Here is a 16,926-nt window from a genome sequence, read left to right as displayed (position 1 = left end):
TACGTCCAACCGGCCTCACAACTGCAGACCACGTCTAACCACGCCAGTCCAGGACCTTCACATCCGGCTTTTTCACCTGCGGGATCGTCTGAGACCAGCCACCCCAATAGCTGATGAAACTGAGGAGTCTGTCTGTAATAAAGCCACTTTGTTGGGAAAATCTAATTCTGATTGAATAGGCCTGGCTCCCCAGTGGATGGGCCTATGCTTTCTCTGGCCCACCCATGGTTGCGACCCTACCTAGTCATGTGAAATTCATAGATTAGGGCCTAATGAATTCATTTCAATTTACTGACTTCCTTATACAGTATGAAATGTAACTCAGTAAAATCTTTGAAATTGTTGCATGTTGCATTTATATTTTTGCTAAGGATAAGTAAATACTGTACAAAGTGAAAACTGGGTAACAGTTATGTGGAGGCAAAATTGTTTTGTTACAATCTAAATTCTATGAAAATCCTTGAGCTGAATAATGTTTTTCACTGGGAATTGTCCCTGCTGTCCAGTAACCTCTTCATACACCCCACAAAGGAGGGATTTGTTATTGGCCCTTATCTCTGGGGCCGTAAATGCCTAAACAGTCTGATTCTTGTTCTGTCTTTGTAGGTTCAAAAGATCTTATCACTCCCCTATCTTTGACACATAGTCTGTGAGAACTGGTTAGAACCTGCTTTTATGTAACGATCTGAGTGTAGTGGGTGAGGAGTCAAGCGCAGGAAGCAGAGAGTTCAGGTGAGTGCTATTTTAATGCACCGACAAACGGCGAACATAAGCCAACCCTCACGAACACACAGGGCATAATGAACAAACAAATGCCCCCAAACAGGGGGACTTAAAAGGTCCAGGGAAAACCCACAATATGGGAAAACACAAAACCCCATAGACGTGCACACAAGTACACTAAACAGTAATTATAATAATTAATCAATAATAATTAATTAAATCAATAATTAGTCCCGCACAAGGAACTCTGCGGGCCGGCTGACTAATAAAGCCTACTACCTAATTCAAAACAGGTGCACTCAATCAACACATAAGGAGGGGGAGGAAATACTCAGTAGCAGCTAGTAGGCCGGCGACGACGACCGCCGAGCGCCACCCGAACGGGAAGGGGAGTGTCCTTCGGTCGGAGTTGTGACAGTACCCCCCCCCCCCTTGACGCGTGGCTCCCGCAGCGCGCCGACACCGGCCTCGAGGTCAACCCGGAGGACGAGGCGCAGGGCGATCCGGATGGAGGCGATGGAAATCCCTCAACATTGACGGATCCAAAATGTCCCTGGTGGGTACCCAGCACCTCTCCTCCGGACCGTACCCCTCCCAGTCCACGAGGTACTGCAGGCCCCTCACCCGGCGTCTCGAGTCCAGAATGGCCCGTATTGTATACGCCGGGGACCCCTCGATGTCCAGAGGGGGAGGAGGGACCTCCAGTACCTCACCGTCCTGTAGGGGACCAGCTACCACCGGCCTGAGGAGAGATACATGAAACAAGGGGTTAATACGATAATAGGAAGGGAGTTGTAATCGATAACACACCTTGTTTATTCTTCTCAGGACTTTGAACGGCCCTACACACTGCGGCCCAAGCTTCCGGCAGGGCACGCGGAGGGGTAGGTTTCGGGTCGAGAGCCAGACCCTGTCCCCTGGTACAAACACGGGGGCCTCACTGTGGTGGCGGTCAGCACTCCTCTTCTCCAGGTCTCTTTGGGGCGCTGCATCCATTCCTCCACCGCAGGAGCCTCGGTCTGGCTCGGATGCCACAGTGCCAGGACCGGCTGGTACCCCAACACACACTGAAAGGGGGACACATTAGTAGGGAGTGGCGTAGTGAGTTCTGGGCCATTTCAGCCCAGGGGATTTATCTCGCCCACTCCCCTGGCCGGTCCTGGCAGTACGACCGCAGAAACCTACCCACCTCCTGGTTTACTCTCTCCACCTGCCCATTACCTTCGGGGTGATAACCGGAGGTCAGGCTGACCGAGACCCCCAGACGCTCCATGAACGCCCTCCATACTCGGGACGTGAACTGGGGGCCCCGATCAGAAACGATGTCCTCCGGCACCCCGTAGTGCCGGAAGACGTGGGTGAATAATGCCTCCACAGTCTGTAGGGCTGTTGGGATACCGGGCAACGGGAGGAGACGGCAGGACTTAGAGAACTGATCCACAATCACCAGAACCGTGGCGTTGCCCTGAGACGGGGGAAGGTCGGTCAGGAAATCTACGGATAGATGTGACCATGGCCGTTGTGGAATGGGGGAGGGGTTGTAACTTCCCTCTAGGAAGGTGCCTAGGAGCCTTACTCTGGGCGGATACCGAACAGGAGGAGACATAAACCTTAACGTCCCTAGCCAAGGTAGGCCACCAATACCTCCCCCGAAGGCTCCCCACTGTCCTCCTCACCCCAGGGTGACCCGAGGAGGGTAGGACGTGAGCCAACCGAATCAGTTGGTCCCGAACACCAAGCAGCACGTACCTCCGCCCCGCCGAACACTGAGGAGGCGCGGGTTCAGCCCGTAACGCCCGCTCGATGTCCGAGTCCACCTCCCATACCACCAGTGCCATCAGCTTTGAGGCCGGAAGGATGGGAGTAGGTTCGGTGGACCTATCCTCCGTGTCGTAAAGGCGGGACAGTGCGTCCGCCTTCACGTTCTGGGAGCCCGGTCTATATGATAAAGTGAACCGGAATCGAGTGAAAAACATGGCCCACCTTGCCTGCCGCGGGTTCAGTCTCCTAGCTGCCCGAATATACTCCAGATTTTGGTGGTCGGTCCAGATGAGAAAGGGGTGCTTAGCCCCCTCAAGCCAGTGTCTCCACACCTTCAGAGCCCTGACCACCGCTAACAACTCCCGGTCCCCCACGTCATAGTTACGCTCCGCTGGGCTGAGCTTACTCGAGAAGAAAGCGCAGGGGCGGAGTTTTGGTGGCGTACCCGAGCGCTGTGATAGCATGGCACCCACCCCAACCTCGGACACGTCCACCTCCACTATGAATGCTAGAGAGGGGTCCGGATGCACCAACACGGGTGCATCCGTGAACAGCGCCCTCAACCTGTTGAAAGCTCTGTCCGCCTCTGCTGACCATCGCAACCGCACCGGGCCCCCCTTTAGCAGTGAGGTACTTGGAGCCTCTACCTGGCCAAAACCCCGGATAAACCTCCGGTAGTAGTTGGCAAAACCCAAAAACCGCTGCACCTCTTTTACCGTGGTTGGAGTCGGCCAATTACGCACGGCCTTACTGCGGTCACCCTCCATATCCACCCTTGAGGTGGAAATGCGATAACCCAGAAAGGAGATGGCTCTTTGGAGAACACACACTTCTCAGCCTTGACGTATAGGTCATGCTCCAGCAGTCTACCAAGCACCTTGCGTACCAGAGACACATGTGGCTGAGTAGATCAGAATGTCATCGATATAAACAACCACTCCCTGCCCGTGCAGGTCCCTGAGAATATCGTCTACAAAGGATTGAAAAATGGCTGGAGCATTTTTTAACCCATACGGCATGACGCAGTACTCATAGTGGCCCGATGTGGTACTAAATGCGATTTTCCACTCGTCTCCCTTCCGAATACGCACCAGGCTATACGCGCTCCTGAGATCCAATTTTGTGAAGAACTGCGCTCCCTGAAAGGATTCCACTGCCGTAGCAATGAGAGGTGGTGGGTAGCTGAACCCCACTGTGATGGCATTTAGACCTCTATAATCAATACACGGACGCAATCCTCCCTCCTTCTTCTTCACAAAAAAGAACAACAGGGGGTTCTGGGTGACATTTTATTTGTTTGAATGCTTTAAGGAAGTTTTGTATACAGCTCTTTCTTTTTATTTTTTTCACCCTCTTTTCTCCCCAATTTTGTGGTATCCAATTAGTAGTTACTATCTTTTCTCATCGCTACAACTCCCATATGGGCTCGGGAGAGACCCAACCAAGCCGCACTGCTTCTTAACACACGCGCATCCAACCCGGAAGCCAGCAGCACCAATGTGTCGGTGGAAACACCATGTACCTGGCGACCTTGGTTAGCGTGCACTGCGCCCGGCCCGCCACAGGATTCGCTGGTGCGCGATGAGACAAGGATATCCCTACCTGCCAAACCCTCCCTAACCCGGACGATGCTAGGCCAATTGTGCGTCGCCCCACGGACCTCCCAGTCGCGGCCGGATGCGACAGAGCCTGGGTGCGAACCCAGAGTCTCTGGTGGCACTACTAGCGCTGTCGCATCTCGCACCCTACACTTGTCTGTCCATCGTGCATGTAAACAACTATAGCTTAGTCAGCTGATAGTGCCCATGCACTAGAGTTCTCAATTTCAGCCTGAACCCTTGTCTCTCTCTCCTCCCTGTCAGTTGCAGGAGCAGCTACAGGCTGCCATGTGTATTGCGCTGTCTAAGGTGCTGAAGCTGCAATCTAACTACAGTAATTCACTAGTTTCTTACTTGTTGTTTCTCTGACTGAAAAGTTATGTTATCTAATTTGTTGAGAAATATTTCCTATTTGCTAAATGTGCCTTTCCCTGCCATGCTCTGTTCACGTGACACATGCATGCACCCGTTAGGACATAGGCTGGTTTATAATATCCAGAACATGTATTTATTATTTCAATATTCAAGACTCCATGTCTCCAGTGTTGTTTAATTGATTTGTTAATTTGTTGTGTTCTGTTCTGTTTCCTTAATGACGAGGCCATATGGACTAATTAGGCAGAACATTTCATGTTTTATTTTATTTTCTAAATAAAAAGCTTGATTGTATTTAAAGTCATGACTGACTGACTCGTACTTATATGGGCTACTATATTACTGCATAATAATAATAATAATCCTAAGAAGAAACCGAAGAAGGTGGGTAAGCCGAGCGCTGTGTGCCACTGCCAAACAGGTGTTAGAGTCTTGAACATTGAAATGGAACAGTGCAAACAACAGCTAACAAATAAGAAATCCTCGAGAGTCTGTTCTAAGGAAGAAATGCATTCTTCTGCCTACAAAGATTAAACACAGTTGCATTCCGACAGTTGCTGACATGTTGTGGTTCATTTGTTTAATTATTCAAGGCTGCCTTTGTTATTTCATTTGAAAACTAAGCCTACTGTTGATGATATTACCTTACATACTTTTATAATTCTGATAATAACCACAACAACAAAAAGAAGAAAGAGATCCAGAAGGAGGAGAGGATTGAACGCTGTGTGACCCATGTGTGTAAAGGCAGGCTATTATTCAAATATTTGTTTTCTGACCGTTTGGAACAGTGTAAACAATGCTGAATAAATGATAAGAAATCACAGATAATCTGATCTAACAACAACAATTAGCTCACGGAACCAAACACACACACACTTCAAAACAGACAACAGAAGAAGCATTTGTCTAATTTCTGAAGATACTTATTATACAGTATGGATGTCTTACTGTATAAACCCTGAGATCCACATACAACAGTATGGATGTCTTACGGTAAAAACCCTGAGATCCACATACAACAGTATGGATGTCTTACTGTAAAAACCCTGAGATCCACATACAACAGTATGGATGTCTTACTGTATAAACCCTGAGATCCACATACAACAGTATGGATGTCTTACTGTATAAACCCTGAGATCCACATACAACAGTATGGATGTCGTACTGTATAAACCCTGAGATCCACATACAACAGTATGGATGTCTTACTGTATAAACCCTGAGATCCACATACAACAGTATGGATGTCTTACTGTATAAACCCTGAGATCCACATACAACAGTATGGATGTCTTACTGTATAAACCCTGAGATCCACATACAACAGTATGGATGTCTTACTGTATAAACCCTGAGATCCACATAAAACAGTATGGATGTCTTACTGTATAAACCCTGAGATCCACATACAACAGTATGGATGTCTTACTGTATAAACCCTGAGATCCACATACAACAGTATGGATGTCTTACTGTATAAACCCTGAGATGGACCAGAACTAGATACAACAGTATGGATGTCTTACTGTATAAACCCTGAGATCCACATACAACAGTATGGATGTCTTACGGTAAAAACCCTGAGATCCACATACAACAGTATGGATGTCTTACTGTATAAACCCTGAGATCCACATACAACAGTATGGATGTCTTACTGTATAAACCCTGAGATCCACATACAACAGTATGGATGTCTTACTGTAAAAACCCTGAGATGGACCAGAACTAGATACAACAGTATGGATGTCTTACTGTATAAACCCTGAGATCCACATACAACAGTATGGATGTCTTACTGTATAAACCCTGAGATCCACATACAACAGTATGGATGTCTTACTGTAAAAACCCTGAGATCCACATACAACAGTATGGATGTCTTACTGTATAAACCCTGAGATCCACATACAACAGTATGGATGTCTTACTGTATAAACCCTGAGATCCACATACAACAGTATGGATGTCTTACTGTATAAACCCTGAGATCCACATACAACAGTATGGATGTCTTACTGTATAAACCCTGAGATCCACATACAACAGTATGGATGTCTTACTGTATAAACCCTGAGATCCACATACAACAGTATGGATGTCTTACTGTATAAACCCTGAGATCCACATACAACAGTATGGATGTCTTACTGTATAAACCCTGAGATCCACATAAAACAGTATGGATGTCTTACTGTATAAACCCTGAGATCCACATACAACAGTATGGATGTCTTACTGTATAAACCCTGAGATCCACATACAACAGTATGGATGTCTTACTGTATAAACCCTGAGATGGACCAGAACTAGATACAACAGTATGGATGTCTTACTGTATAAACCCTGAGATCCACATACAACAGTATGGATGTCTTACGGTAAAAACCCTGAGATCCACATACAACAGTATGGATGTCTTACTGTATAAACCCTGAGATCCACATACAACAGTATGGATGTCTTACTGTATAAACCCTGAGATCCACATACAACAGTATGGATGTCTTACTGTAAAAACCCTGAGATCCACATACAACAGTATGGATGTCTTACTGTATAAACCCTGAGATCCACATACAACAGTATGGATGTCTTACTGTATAAACCCTGAGATCCACATACAACAGTATGGATGTCTTACTGTAAAAACCCTGAGATGGACCAGAACTAGATACAACAGTATGGATGTCTTACTGTATAAACCCTGAGATCCACATACAACAGTATGGATGTCTTACTGTATAAACCCTGAGATCCACATACAACAGTATGGATGTCTTACTGTATAAACCCTGAGATCCACATACAACAGTATGGATGTCTTACTGTATAAACCCTGAGATTCACATACAACAGTATGGATGTCTTACTGTATAAACCCTGAGATTCACATACAACAGTATGGATGTCTTACTGTATAAACCCTGAGATCCACATACAACAGTATGGATGTCTTACTGTATAAACCCTGAGATCCACATACAACAGTATGGATGTCTTACTGTATAAACCCTGAGATCCACATAAAACAGTATGGATGTCTTACTGTATAAACCCTGAGATCCACATACAACAGTATGGATGTCTTACTGTATAAACCCTGAGATCCACATACAACAGTATGGATGTCTTACTGTAAAAACCCTGAGATCCACATACAACAGTATGGATGTCTTACTGTATAAACCCTGAGATCCACATACAACAGTATGGATGTCTTACTGTATAAACCCTGAGATCCACATACAACAGTATGGATGTCGTACTGTATAAACCCTGAGATCCACATACAACAGTATGGATGTCTTACTGTATAAACCCTGAGATCCACATACAACAGTATGGATGTCTTACTGTATAAACCCTGAGATCCACATACAACAGTATGGATGTCTTACTGTATAAACCCTGAGATCCACATACAACAGTATGGATGTCTTACTGTATAAACCCTGAGATCCACATAAAACAGTATGGATGTCTTACTGTATAAACCCTGAGATCCACATACAACAGTATGGATGTCTTACTGTATAAACCCTGAGATCCACATACAACAGTATGGATGTCTTACTGTATAAACCCTGAGATGGACCAGAACTAGATACAACAGTATGGATGTCTTACTGTATAAACCCTGAGATCCACATACAACAGTATGGATGTCTTACGGTAAAAACCCTGAGATCCACATACAACAGTATGGATGTCTTACTGTATAAACCCTGAGATCCACATACAACAGTATGGATGTCTTACTGTATAAACCCTGAGATCCACATACAACAGTATGGATGTCTTACTGTAAAAACCCTGAGATGGACCAGAACTAGATACAACAGTATGGATGTCTTACTGTATAAACCCTGAGATCCACATACAACAGTATGGATGTCTTACTGTATAAACCCTGAGATCCACATACAACAGTATGGATGTCTTACTGTAAAAACCCTGAGATCCACATACAACAGTATGGATGTCTTACTGTATAAACCCTGAGATCCACATACAACAGTATGGATGTCTTACTGTATAAACCCTGAGATCCACATACAACAGTATGGATGTCGTACTGTATAAACCCTGAGATCCACATACAACAGTATGGATGTCTTACTGTATAAACCCTGAGATCCACATACAACAGTATGGATGTCTTACTGTATAAACCCTGAGATCCACATACAACAGTATGGATGTCTTACTGTATAAACCCTGAGATCCACATACAACAGTATGGATGTCTTACTGTATAAACCCTGAGATCCACATAAAACAGTATGGATGTCTTACTGTATAAACCCTGAGATCCACATACAACAGTATGGATGTCTTACTGTATAAACCCTGAGATCCACATACAACAGTATGGATGTCTTACTGTATAAACCCTGAGATGGACCAGAACTAGATACAACAGTATGGATGTCTTACTGTATAAACCCTGAGATCCACATACAACAGTATGGATGTCTTACGGTAAAAACCCTGAGATCCACATACAACAGTATGGATGTCTTACTGTATAAACCCTGAGATCCACATACAACAGTATGGATGTCTTACTGTATAAACCCTGAGATCCACATACAACAGTATGGATGTCTTACTGTAAAAACCCTGAGATCCACATACAACAGTATGGATGTCTTACTGTATAAACCCTGAGATCCACATACAACAGTATGGATGTCTTACTGTATAAACCCTGAGATCCACATACAACAGTATGGATGTCTTACTGTAAAAACCCTGAGATGGACCAGAACTAGATACAACAGTATGGATGTCTTACTGTATAAACCCTGAGATCCACATACAACAGTATGGATGTCTTACTGTATAAACCCCGAGATCCACATACAACAGTATGGATGTCTTACTGTATAAACCCTGAGATCCACATACAACAGTATGGATGTCTTACTGTATAAACCCTGAGATTCACATACAACAGTATGGATGTCTTACTGTATAAACCCTGAGATTCACATACAACAGTATGGATGTCTTACTGTATAAACCCTGAGATCCACATACAACAGTATGGATGTCTTACTGTATAAACCCTGAGATCCACATACAACAGTATGGATGTCTTACTGTATAAACCCTGAGATCCACATAAAACAGTATGGATGTCTTACTGTATAAACCCTGAGATCCACATACAACAGTATGGATGTCTTACTGTATAAACCCTGAGATCCACATACAACAGTATGGATGTCTTACTGTATAAACCCTGAGATGGACCAGAACTAGATACAACAGTATGGATGTCTTACTGTATAAACCCTGAGATCATACAATACAACAGTATGGATGTCTTACGGTAAAAACCCTGAGATCCACATACAACAGTATGGATGTCTTACTGTATAAACCCTGAGATCCACATACAACAGTATGGATGTCTTACTGTATAAACCCTGAGATCCACATACAACAGTATGGATGTCTTACTGTAAAAACCCTGAGATCCACATACAACAGTATGGATGTCTTACTGTATAAACCCTGAGATCCACATACAACAGTATGGATGTCTTACTGTATAAATCCTGAGATCCACATACAACAGTATGGATGTCTTACTGTATAAACCCTGAGATGGACCAGAACTAGATACAACAGTATGGATGTCTTACTGTATAAACCCTGAGATCCACATACAACAGTATGGATGTCTTACTGTATAAACCCTGAGATCCACATACAACAGTATGGATGTCTTACTGTATAAACCCTGAGATCCACATAAAACAGTATGGATGTCTTACTGTATAAACCCTGAGATCCACATACAACAGTATGGATGTCTTACTGTATAAACCCTGAGATCCACATACAACAGTATGGATGTCTTACTGTATAAACCCTGAGATGGACCAGAACTAGATACAACAGTATGGATGTCTTACTGTATAAACCCTGAGATCCACATACAACAGTATGGATGTCTTACTTTGTAAAAACCCTGAGATCCACATACAACAGTATGGATGTCTTACTGTATAAACCCTGAGATCCACATACAACAGTATGGATGTCTTACTGTATAAACCCTGAGATCCACATACAACAGTATGGATGTCTTACTGTAAAAACCCTGAGATCCACATACAACAGTATGGATGTCTTACTGTATAAACCCTGAGATCCACATACAACAGTATGGATGTCTTACTGTATAAACCCTGAGATCCACATACAACAGTATGGATGTCTTACTGTAAAAACCCTGAGATGGACCAGAACTAGATACAACAGTATGGATGTCTTACTGTATAAACCCTGAGATCCACATACAACAGTATGGATGTCTTACTGTATAAACCCCGAGATCCACATACAACAGTATGGATGTCTTACTGTATAAACCCTGAGATCCACATACAACAGTATGGATGTCTTACTGTATAAACCCTGAGATTCACATACAACAGTATGGATGTCTTACTGTATAAACCCTGAGATTCACATACAACAGTATGGATGTCTTACTGTATAAACCCTGAGATCCACATACAACAGTATGGATGTCTTACTGTATAAACCCTGAGATCCACATACAACAGTATGGATGTCTTACTGTATAAACCCTGAGATCCACATAAAACAGTATGGATGTCTTACTGTATAAACCCTGAGATCCACATACAACAGTATGGATGTCTTACTGTATAAACCCTGAGATCCACATACAACAGTATGGATGTCTTACTGTATAAACCCTGAGATGGACCAGAACTAGATACAACAGTATGGATGTCTTACTGTATAAACCCTGAGATCCACATACAACAGTATGGATGTCTTACGGTAAAAACCCTGAGATCCACATACAACAGTATGGATGTCTTACTGTATAAACCCTGAGATCCACATACAACAGTATGGATGTCTTACTGTATAAACCCTGAGATCCACATACAACAGTATGGATGTCTTACTGTAAAAACCCTGAGATCCACATACAACAGTATGGATGTCTTACTGTATAAACCCTGAGATCCACATAGAACAGTATGGATGTCTTACTGTATAAATCCTGAGATCCACATACAACAGTATGGATGTCTTACTGTATAAACCCTGAGATGGACCAGAACTAGATACAACAGTATGGATGTCTTACTGTATAAACCCTGAGATCCACATACAACAGTATGGATGTCTTACTGTATAAACCCTGAGATCCACATACAACAGTATGGATGTCTTACTGTAAAAACCCTGAGATCCACATACAACAGTATGGATGTCTTACTGTATAAACCCTGAGATCCACATACAACAGTATGGATGTCTTACTGTAAAAACCCTGAGATGGACCAGAACTAGATACAACAGTATGGATGTCTTACTGTATAAACCCTGAGATCCACATACAACAGTATGGATGTCTTACTGTATAAACCCCGAGATCCACATACAACAGTATGGATGTCTTACTGTATAAACCCTGAGATCCACATACAACAGTATGGATGTCTTACTGTATAAACCCTGAGATCCACATACAACAGTATGGATGTCTTACTGTATAAACCCTGAGATTCACATACAACAGTATGGATGTCTTACTGTATAAACCCTGAGATTCACATACAACAGTATGGATGTCTTACTGTATAAACCCTGAGATCCACATACAACAGTATGGATGTCTTACTGTATAAACCCTGAGATCCACATACAACAGTTGTTGATTATATTCAAGTTGGGTTTTCCCCTCTCATCACTTCTCTTAGACAAGGCTTGGGCTTTTCACTCTCTCCTCACTCTGCTCGCTTCCAACAACATCTCACGTTGTTGTAAAACCATGGTAAATTAATAGTCTACTTAACTTGAACAAAAGAGCAGACATCGTTTTGGTTTCGGGCTCATTACATTTATGGGATGTCGGACTAGGCCTGGGCTAGGGCTTCAGCTCATCGGGCTTGGGTCGGACCAGGCTAAAATGTTCAGCCGCAATGAGAACTCTACCATTGGCTGCCTAGGCTAAAACAAATATAGCTTGCCCGCTCCATTGCAAGCTATATTGCTCCATTGCAAGCCTTATCCTCACTGATTGGTAAAGAAATGTAATGCTGAGCTAATGTAAAAAAAGACAATTACTTCAGACATTTAAAAGAAAACAGAAAAGAACAATATAAACTGGTACTTTTTTTTTGTTTCGAAACTAATCAGAACTTTTGCAGGTTGGAACAGTGGAATGGAACTAAACAAATAATGGTTCTGTTCAGAATAAAACGATTGGACATTTTTTGGGGTTCCAAACCCTGCGGTTAACTACTGTGAACTTCAAGGAAAGAGATGAAACTCCATGAAAGAGGAGAGACAACAGGTGAAATCAGATGAACAGTCTGGGAGGTTCAACCACCACACAGAGCTAAACTGTCAATTAAGAAGTGATTTAAGAGGGAGCTATGCTGAGACTTACAGAGGTGAAGTTCTGGGGACCGCACGGTTCCCCTCGGTACTTGCAGGAGAGAAGCATTTCCTCTAGCTGGTGGCTCAGCCGGTCCATAAACTCCAGGTTGCTGCCCTCAAAGTTTCTGGGGGGCAGGAACAGCCTGAAGTCAGACAGTTTGCTGAACCAGGCCTGGCTGTCCTCCTGCAGCAAATCCAATACCATGGGTCTCACCGTCCGGTTGGCCAGCAGTAGGCCCAGCCAGTGGCCAGCAAAGTACAGGTCACTTTTGGTGAGCTTGTAGAGGCGGATTGGGTTGTTGTTGCAGATAGTGACTGTGGGGAAGGCCATCTCCTTGGCCCACTCTGTGTGGATCCGTGTGTAGGTGGGGAAGGAGAGCCAGTGGAGCAGGCGGTTGGAGGACCAGGACAGGAGCAGGCCCAATGAGGTGCACAGGGCCAGCAGCCAGAAGGCCCGACGGCCTATGGAGCCACCGGACACACAAACATGCCTGAGGCCATGCAGACTTGTCCCAGCCAGCAGGGTAGAGGTGATTGAGGACAGGCCTGGCCTTGCAGGGAGGCGCCGGCGACCTCTCCTCACCACGGCTGGGGATCCCCGCTGGAGACATCGCCCCTCCAGAGCCATGGCTGCCCAAACCGCTCCTAGTACAGAGAGAAAGGCTTCATCTCCCAGCCAGGCCTCAGGGGCTGGGCCCCACATGGAGCTCCAGGGCACCGATATCCCCACTGATGTAATCCACACCTGGATTTGTGCTTATCTGACTCTGCTGTTACACACAATCCGTACAAGCTCCTCACACACAACCTCACTCACTCACACACACACATACTAACTCTCTCTCTCTGTCACAGTGTCTTCTGTTTGTTGTTGTTGTTGATTTCCTGTTTTACTCTTTAGCTACTTGTTGGGCTTCTCCCACTCAGTCCATCTGGTTCCCTTGACCTGAAAGTACTCCACTCACCCAACGCAGCAGTAAAAAATACATTCAGACATGCAAATATGCACCAAGCGATGCAGCTTCTACATGAGCGGCTCCAGCATCCGCACCAGTTAGTGTAGCACAGAGCGAGAGAGGAAGAGACAGAGGGACAGAGAGAGAGATAGAGAGAGTGAGAGAGGGAGAGAGAGAGAGAGAGGCAAGATGAGCTGAGAAGCACAGACAAAATGAAAGAACGGAAGGTTAAAGAAGAGAGCAGTGAGTCTGTTGTGGTTCTATCTGGTGCCGTCTGTCAAAGAACGGCTCGTCCTGCCGGTTCCCTCTGCTCTGTCGGCGCTCCTCTCTGCCGACCGAGGCTGCTGTCTTTTGGGACTTTGCCGTCGCTCCACTTCGATCAGTGATGCTCAGCCTCGTTCAACCTGCTAACCCTCCAACACCACCACGGCCAGAGGCTGGACTTGTTTACATGACACCGCTAAAACGAGCAGCCGTACATCACTAATTGCCTTTGTGAGTCTACCTCGCTAATTTATTCTCCGGCTTTTTTTGTGAGCTCATTTTTATCTTCTTGATTTCCAGCCTTCCCCTCTTCCCATCTGTCACTCTCTCCCTATTCCCCCTCCGTTCTCCTTTCTCTTCTCCTCCTCTCTTGACTGGAGGAGCGGGTGTTGTGTCCTGCGGGTGATAATGTACGGCTTGTGCGAGGAGCAGGCACTTCTTAGTCTCAGATGCATGCAAACACTCATTCACATTAAGAGAGGAACACATGCACACACACTGCGTTTCCCTGTGGGAAACCTGACCAGAGTCGATGGAAAATCTGTTCAGTCACGCTCAGGTCCTGGTATCTCTCTTTCCCTCATTCTCTCGCTCCAGTTCTTTCACTCTCTGTTTCTCTCCCTCAGAACTGTGTAATTTCCAATCGTAACGCTCCTCTTGTTTTCTTCCTTTTCTAAAAATACTTCTCTCCAAATCAAATTCATTAACTTGCCCCCACGCTCCTCCTCCTCTTGTGCCGATGTCCGTCAATCCTTCTCAGCTCCACCCCCAACCAGGCTCCTCCTCCTCCCATGAAGTAGATGTGTGCATTCTCTCTCTCTCTCTCTCTCTCTCTCTCTCTCTCTCTCTCTCTCTCTCTCTCTCTCTCTCTCTCTCTCTCTCTCTCTCTCTCTCTCTCTCTCTCTCTCTCTCTCTCTCTCTCTCTCTCTCTCTCTGTCTCTCTCTCTATGTTCTCTCTCTCCCACAACAGGAGCAGAATGGGAGAGCAAGAGAGTGTGTGTGCACTCAGAGAGGGAGCCTGAGACAAACAGCATCATACTGAATTATTGCTTTGGCTGCTTTACCCTCTTTCAACCTAGTCAAGAGAGTCTCTCTCTCTCTCTCAGAGAGGGAGCTCTCTCTCTCTCTCTCTCAGCATCATACTGAATTATTGCTTTCTCTCTCTGCTTTACCCTCTTCCTCTGTCAACCTAGTCTTCTCTCTCTCTCTCTCTCTCTCTCTCTCTCTCTCTCTCTCTCTCTCTCTCTCTCTCTCTCTCTCTCTCTCTCTTTCTCTCTCTCTCTCTGTCTCTCTCTCTCTCTTTCTCTCTCTCTCCTCTGTCTCTCTCTCTCTCGCTCTCTCTCTCTCTCCATCTCTCTCTCTCTCTCTCTTTCTCTCTCTCTCTCCTCTGTCTCCCTTTGTGAAACATAAATTATCTTGACTTATGTTGTCAACATAGCGGGTAGATAAAATCAAGAAAAAAGCAAGACATTAGACAGATGGAGGGAAGGATGTGATTGAATGAAATATGACAAGACAAACAAGAGTAACACCTAAGTGCAACATTGAAAAGCTCTGTGGTCGTCTTAGCAGAGCTTCAGGCTTGGTTTGCACTGTACATATGGCTTCTCATCACCAACTAACTCTCATGACAACTTTGACTTGTCATGTCTCCTAACAGCATTGGCTCAGCTGTGCTCTTCAGTGAAATCACATGGGGGACGACTATCCTTCTCCTAACATTTACATCCCATTTACATCTGCACACGTTCATATAGTGGACGTTTTTATTCACAAAGACGCCACACACATGTACTGTGTGCAACACAACGAAATGAGCAGTAGCGTAGATACTACATCCCTTCTGATAAGTATGGAGAGTGTTGGAGTGTTAGAGAACTGCAGGGGTCATAGTACTGGAAGCACAAGTCTGGCAAATAGACAATGCATGAGACAGTGAGACATGAGTGTAGTACAAAAGAAGAAGCATCATCATAATAGGGCAACAGAAAGTGCTGCACCTGCATGTCTGACTCAGTCAGTGGTGTTACTGGGCACCTCAGACAGTTCCAGCTACAGTCCACTCAGTACTGTCCAGTTGGCCTGTAGCAGTTATAACGTCATCATAACAATGCAGTCATTTAGTACCTTTTAACTTTTGAAAAAGATATATAATAATATATATAGATAATATATACAATAACGATATTGATTATTTAGGAGGAACAGTTTACGGTTACACATGTCTCTTTTTGGGAAAAAAAGAAAATCCCTAATGAAACTATAATCTCAGACACATTAATATTTGAATATCTCGGTTTGTAATATTGCTTCATTTGCATTTAAGATGAGGAAGAATTCTCCGAAATGCTTTTGACAGAGCATCCATCTGCTAATGACAAAGTGAAGGGTTTTTTTTCCCTCCAAGTGAGAGGACTATTTTTCACTTGTTTAATTGAGTTGCTCCTAGCTGTTCTCAGCTAACAGAGAGGAGAGAGTTGAATAGGAGCCCAGCTCAGAAAACAGCAGAGACTATGTCTCAAATGGCACCCTATTTTCTATGGGCCCTGGTCAAAAGTGGCGCACTTTATATAGAATAGGGTGCCATTTGGGACTAACACTATAAGTACAGTAGAATCTGCCCTCTGTGTGTCCCCTATGACTAAGTCATTATCAAGCTGAATAACAACTGGTATCTGTGCTTATCTTGTATGACTCACTGGGGCTAAGTGAATTGTGTAGCTGTTATGGAAACACAAACAGCAACAGCGAAAGAGAAAATGTGTAATGTGCAGCATTATAACTCATTGCGTTGGCTT

General features: G+C 44.5%; 1 protein-coding gene across 3 annotated transcripts in view; it reads right to left on the bottom strand.

The window, feature by feature from the left end:
- The window catches only part of LOC124015855 (acid-sensing ion channel 2-like), a 602,527-nt gene that overhangs the window by 210,706 nt on the left and 374,895 nt on the right, over nucleotides 1-16,926 (bottom strand). Inside the window, exon 1 of one of the 3 annotated variants that reach the window (XM_046331327.1) lies at nucleotides 12,919-14,873. The exons of the other annotated variants lie outside the window; for them this stretch is intronic. Coding sequence (XP_046187283.1) covers nucleotides 12,919-13,611 — 693 coding nt within the window. The 5' untranslated portion in view covers nucleotides 13,612-14,873. Of the gene's footprint in view, nucleotides 1-12,918; nucleotides 14,874-16,926 lie in introns of those variants that run through there. 3 annotated transcript variants of the gene reach the window in all.

This window comes from Oncorhynchus gorbuscha, linkage group LG26 (assembly GCF_021184085.1).
Source record: "Oncorhynchus gorbuscha isolate QuinsamMale2020 ecotype Even-year linkage group LG26, OgorEven_v1.0, whole genome shotgun sequence".
Classification (NCBI taxonomy): Eukaryota; Metazoa; Chordata; class Actinopteri; order Salmoniformes; family Salmonidae; genus Oncorhynchus; species Oncorhynchus gorbuscha.
The sequence above is the reverse complement of the archived record's forward strand: the minus strand, read 5'-3'. Positions and strand labels throughout refer to the sequence as shown.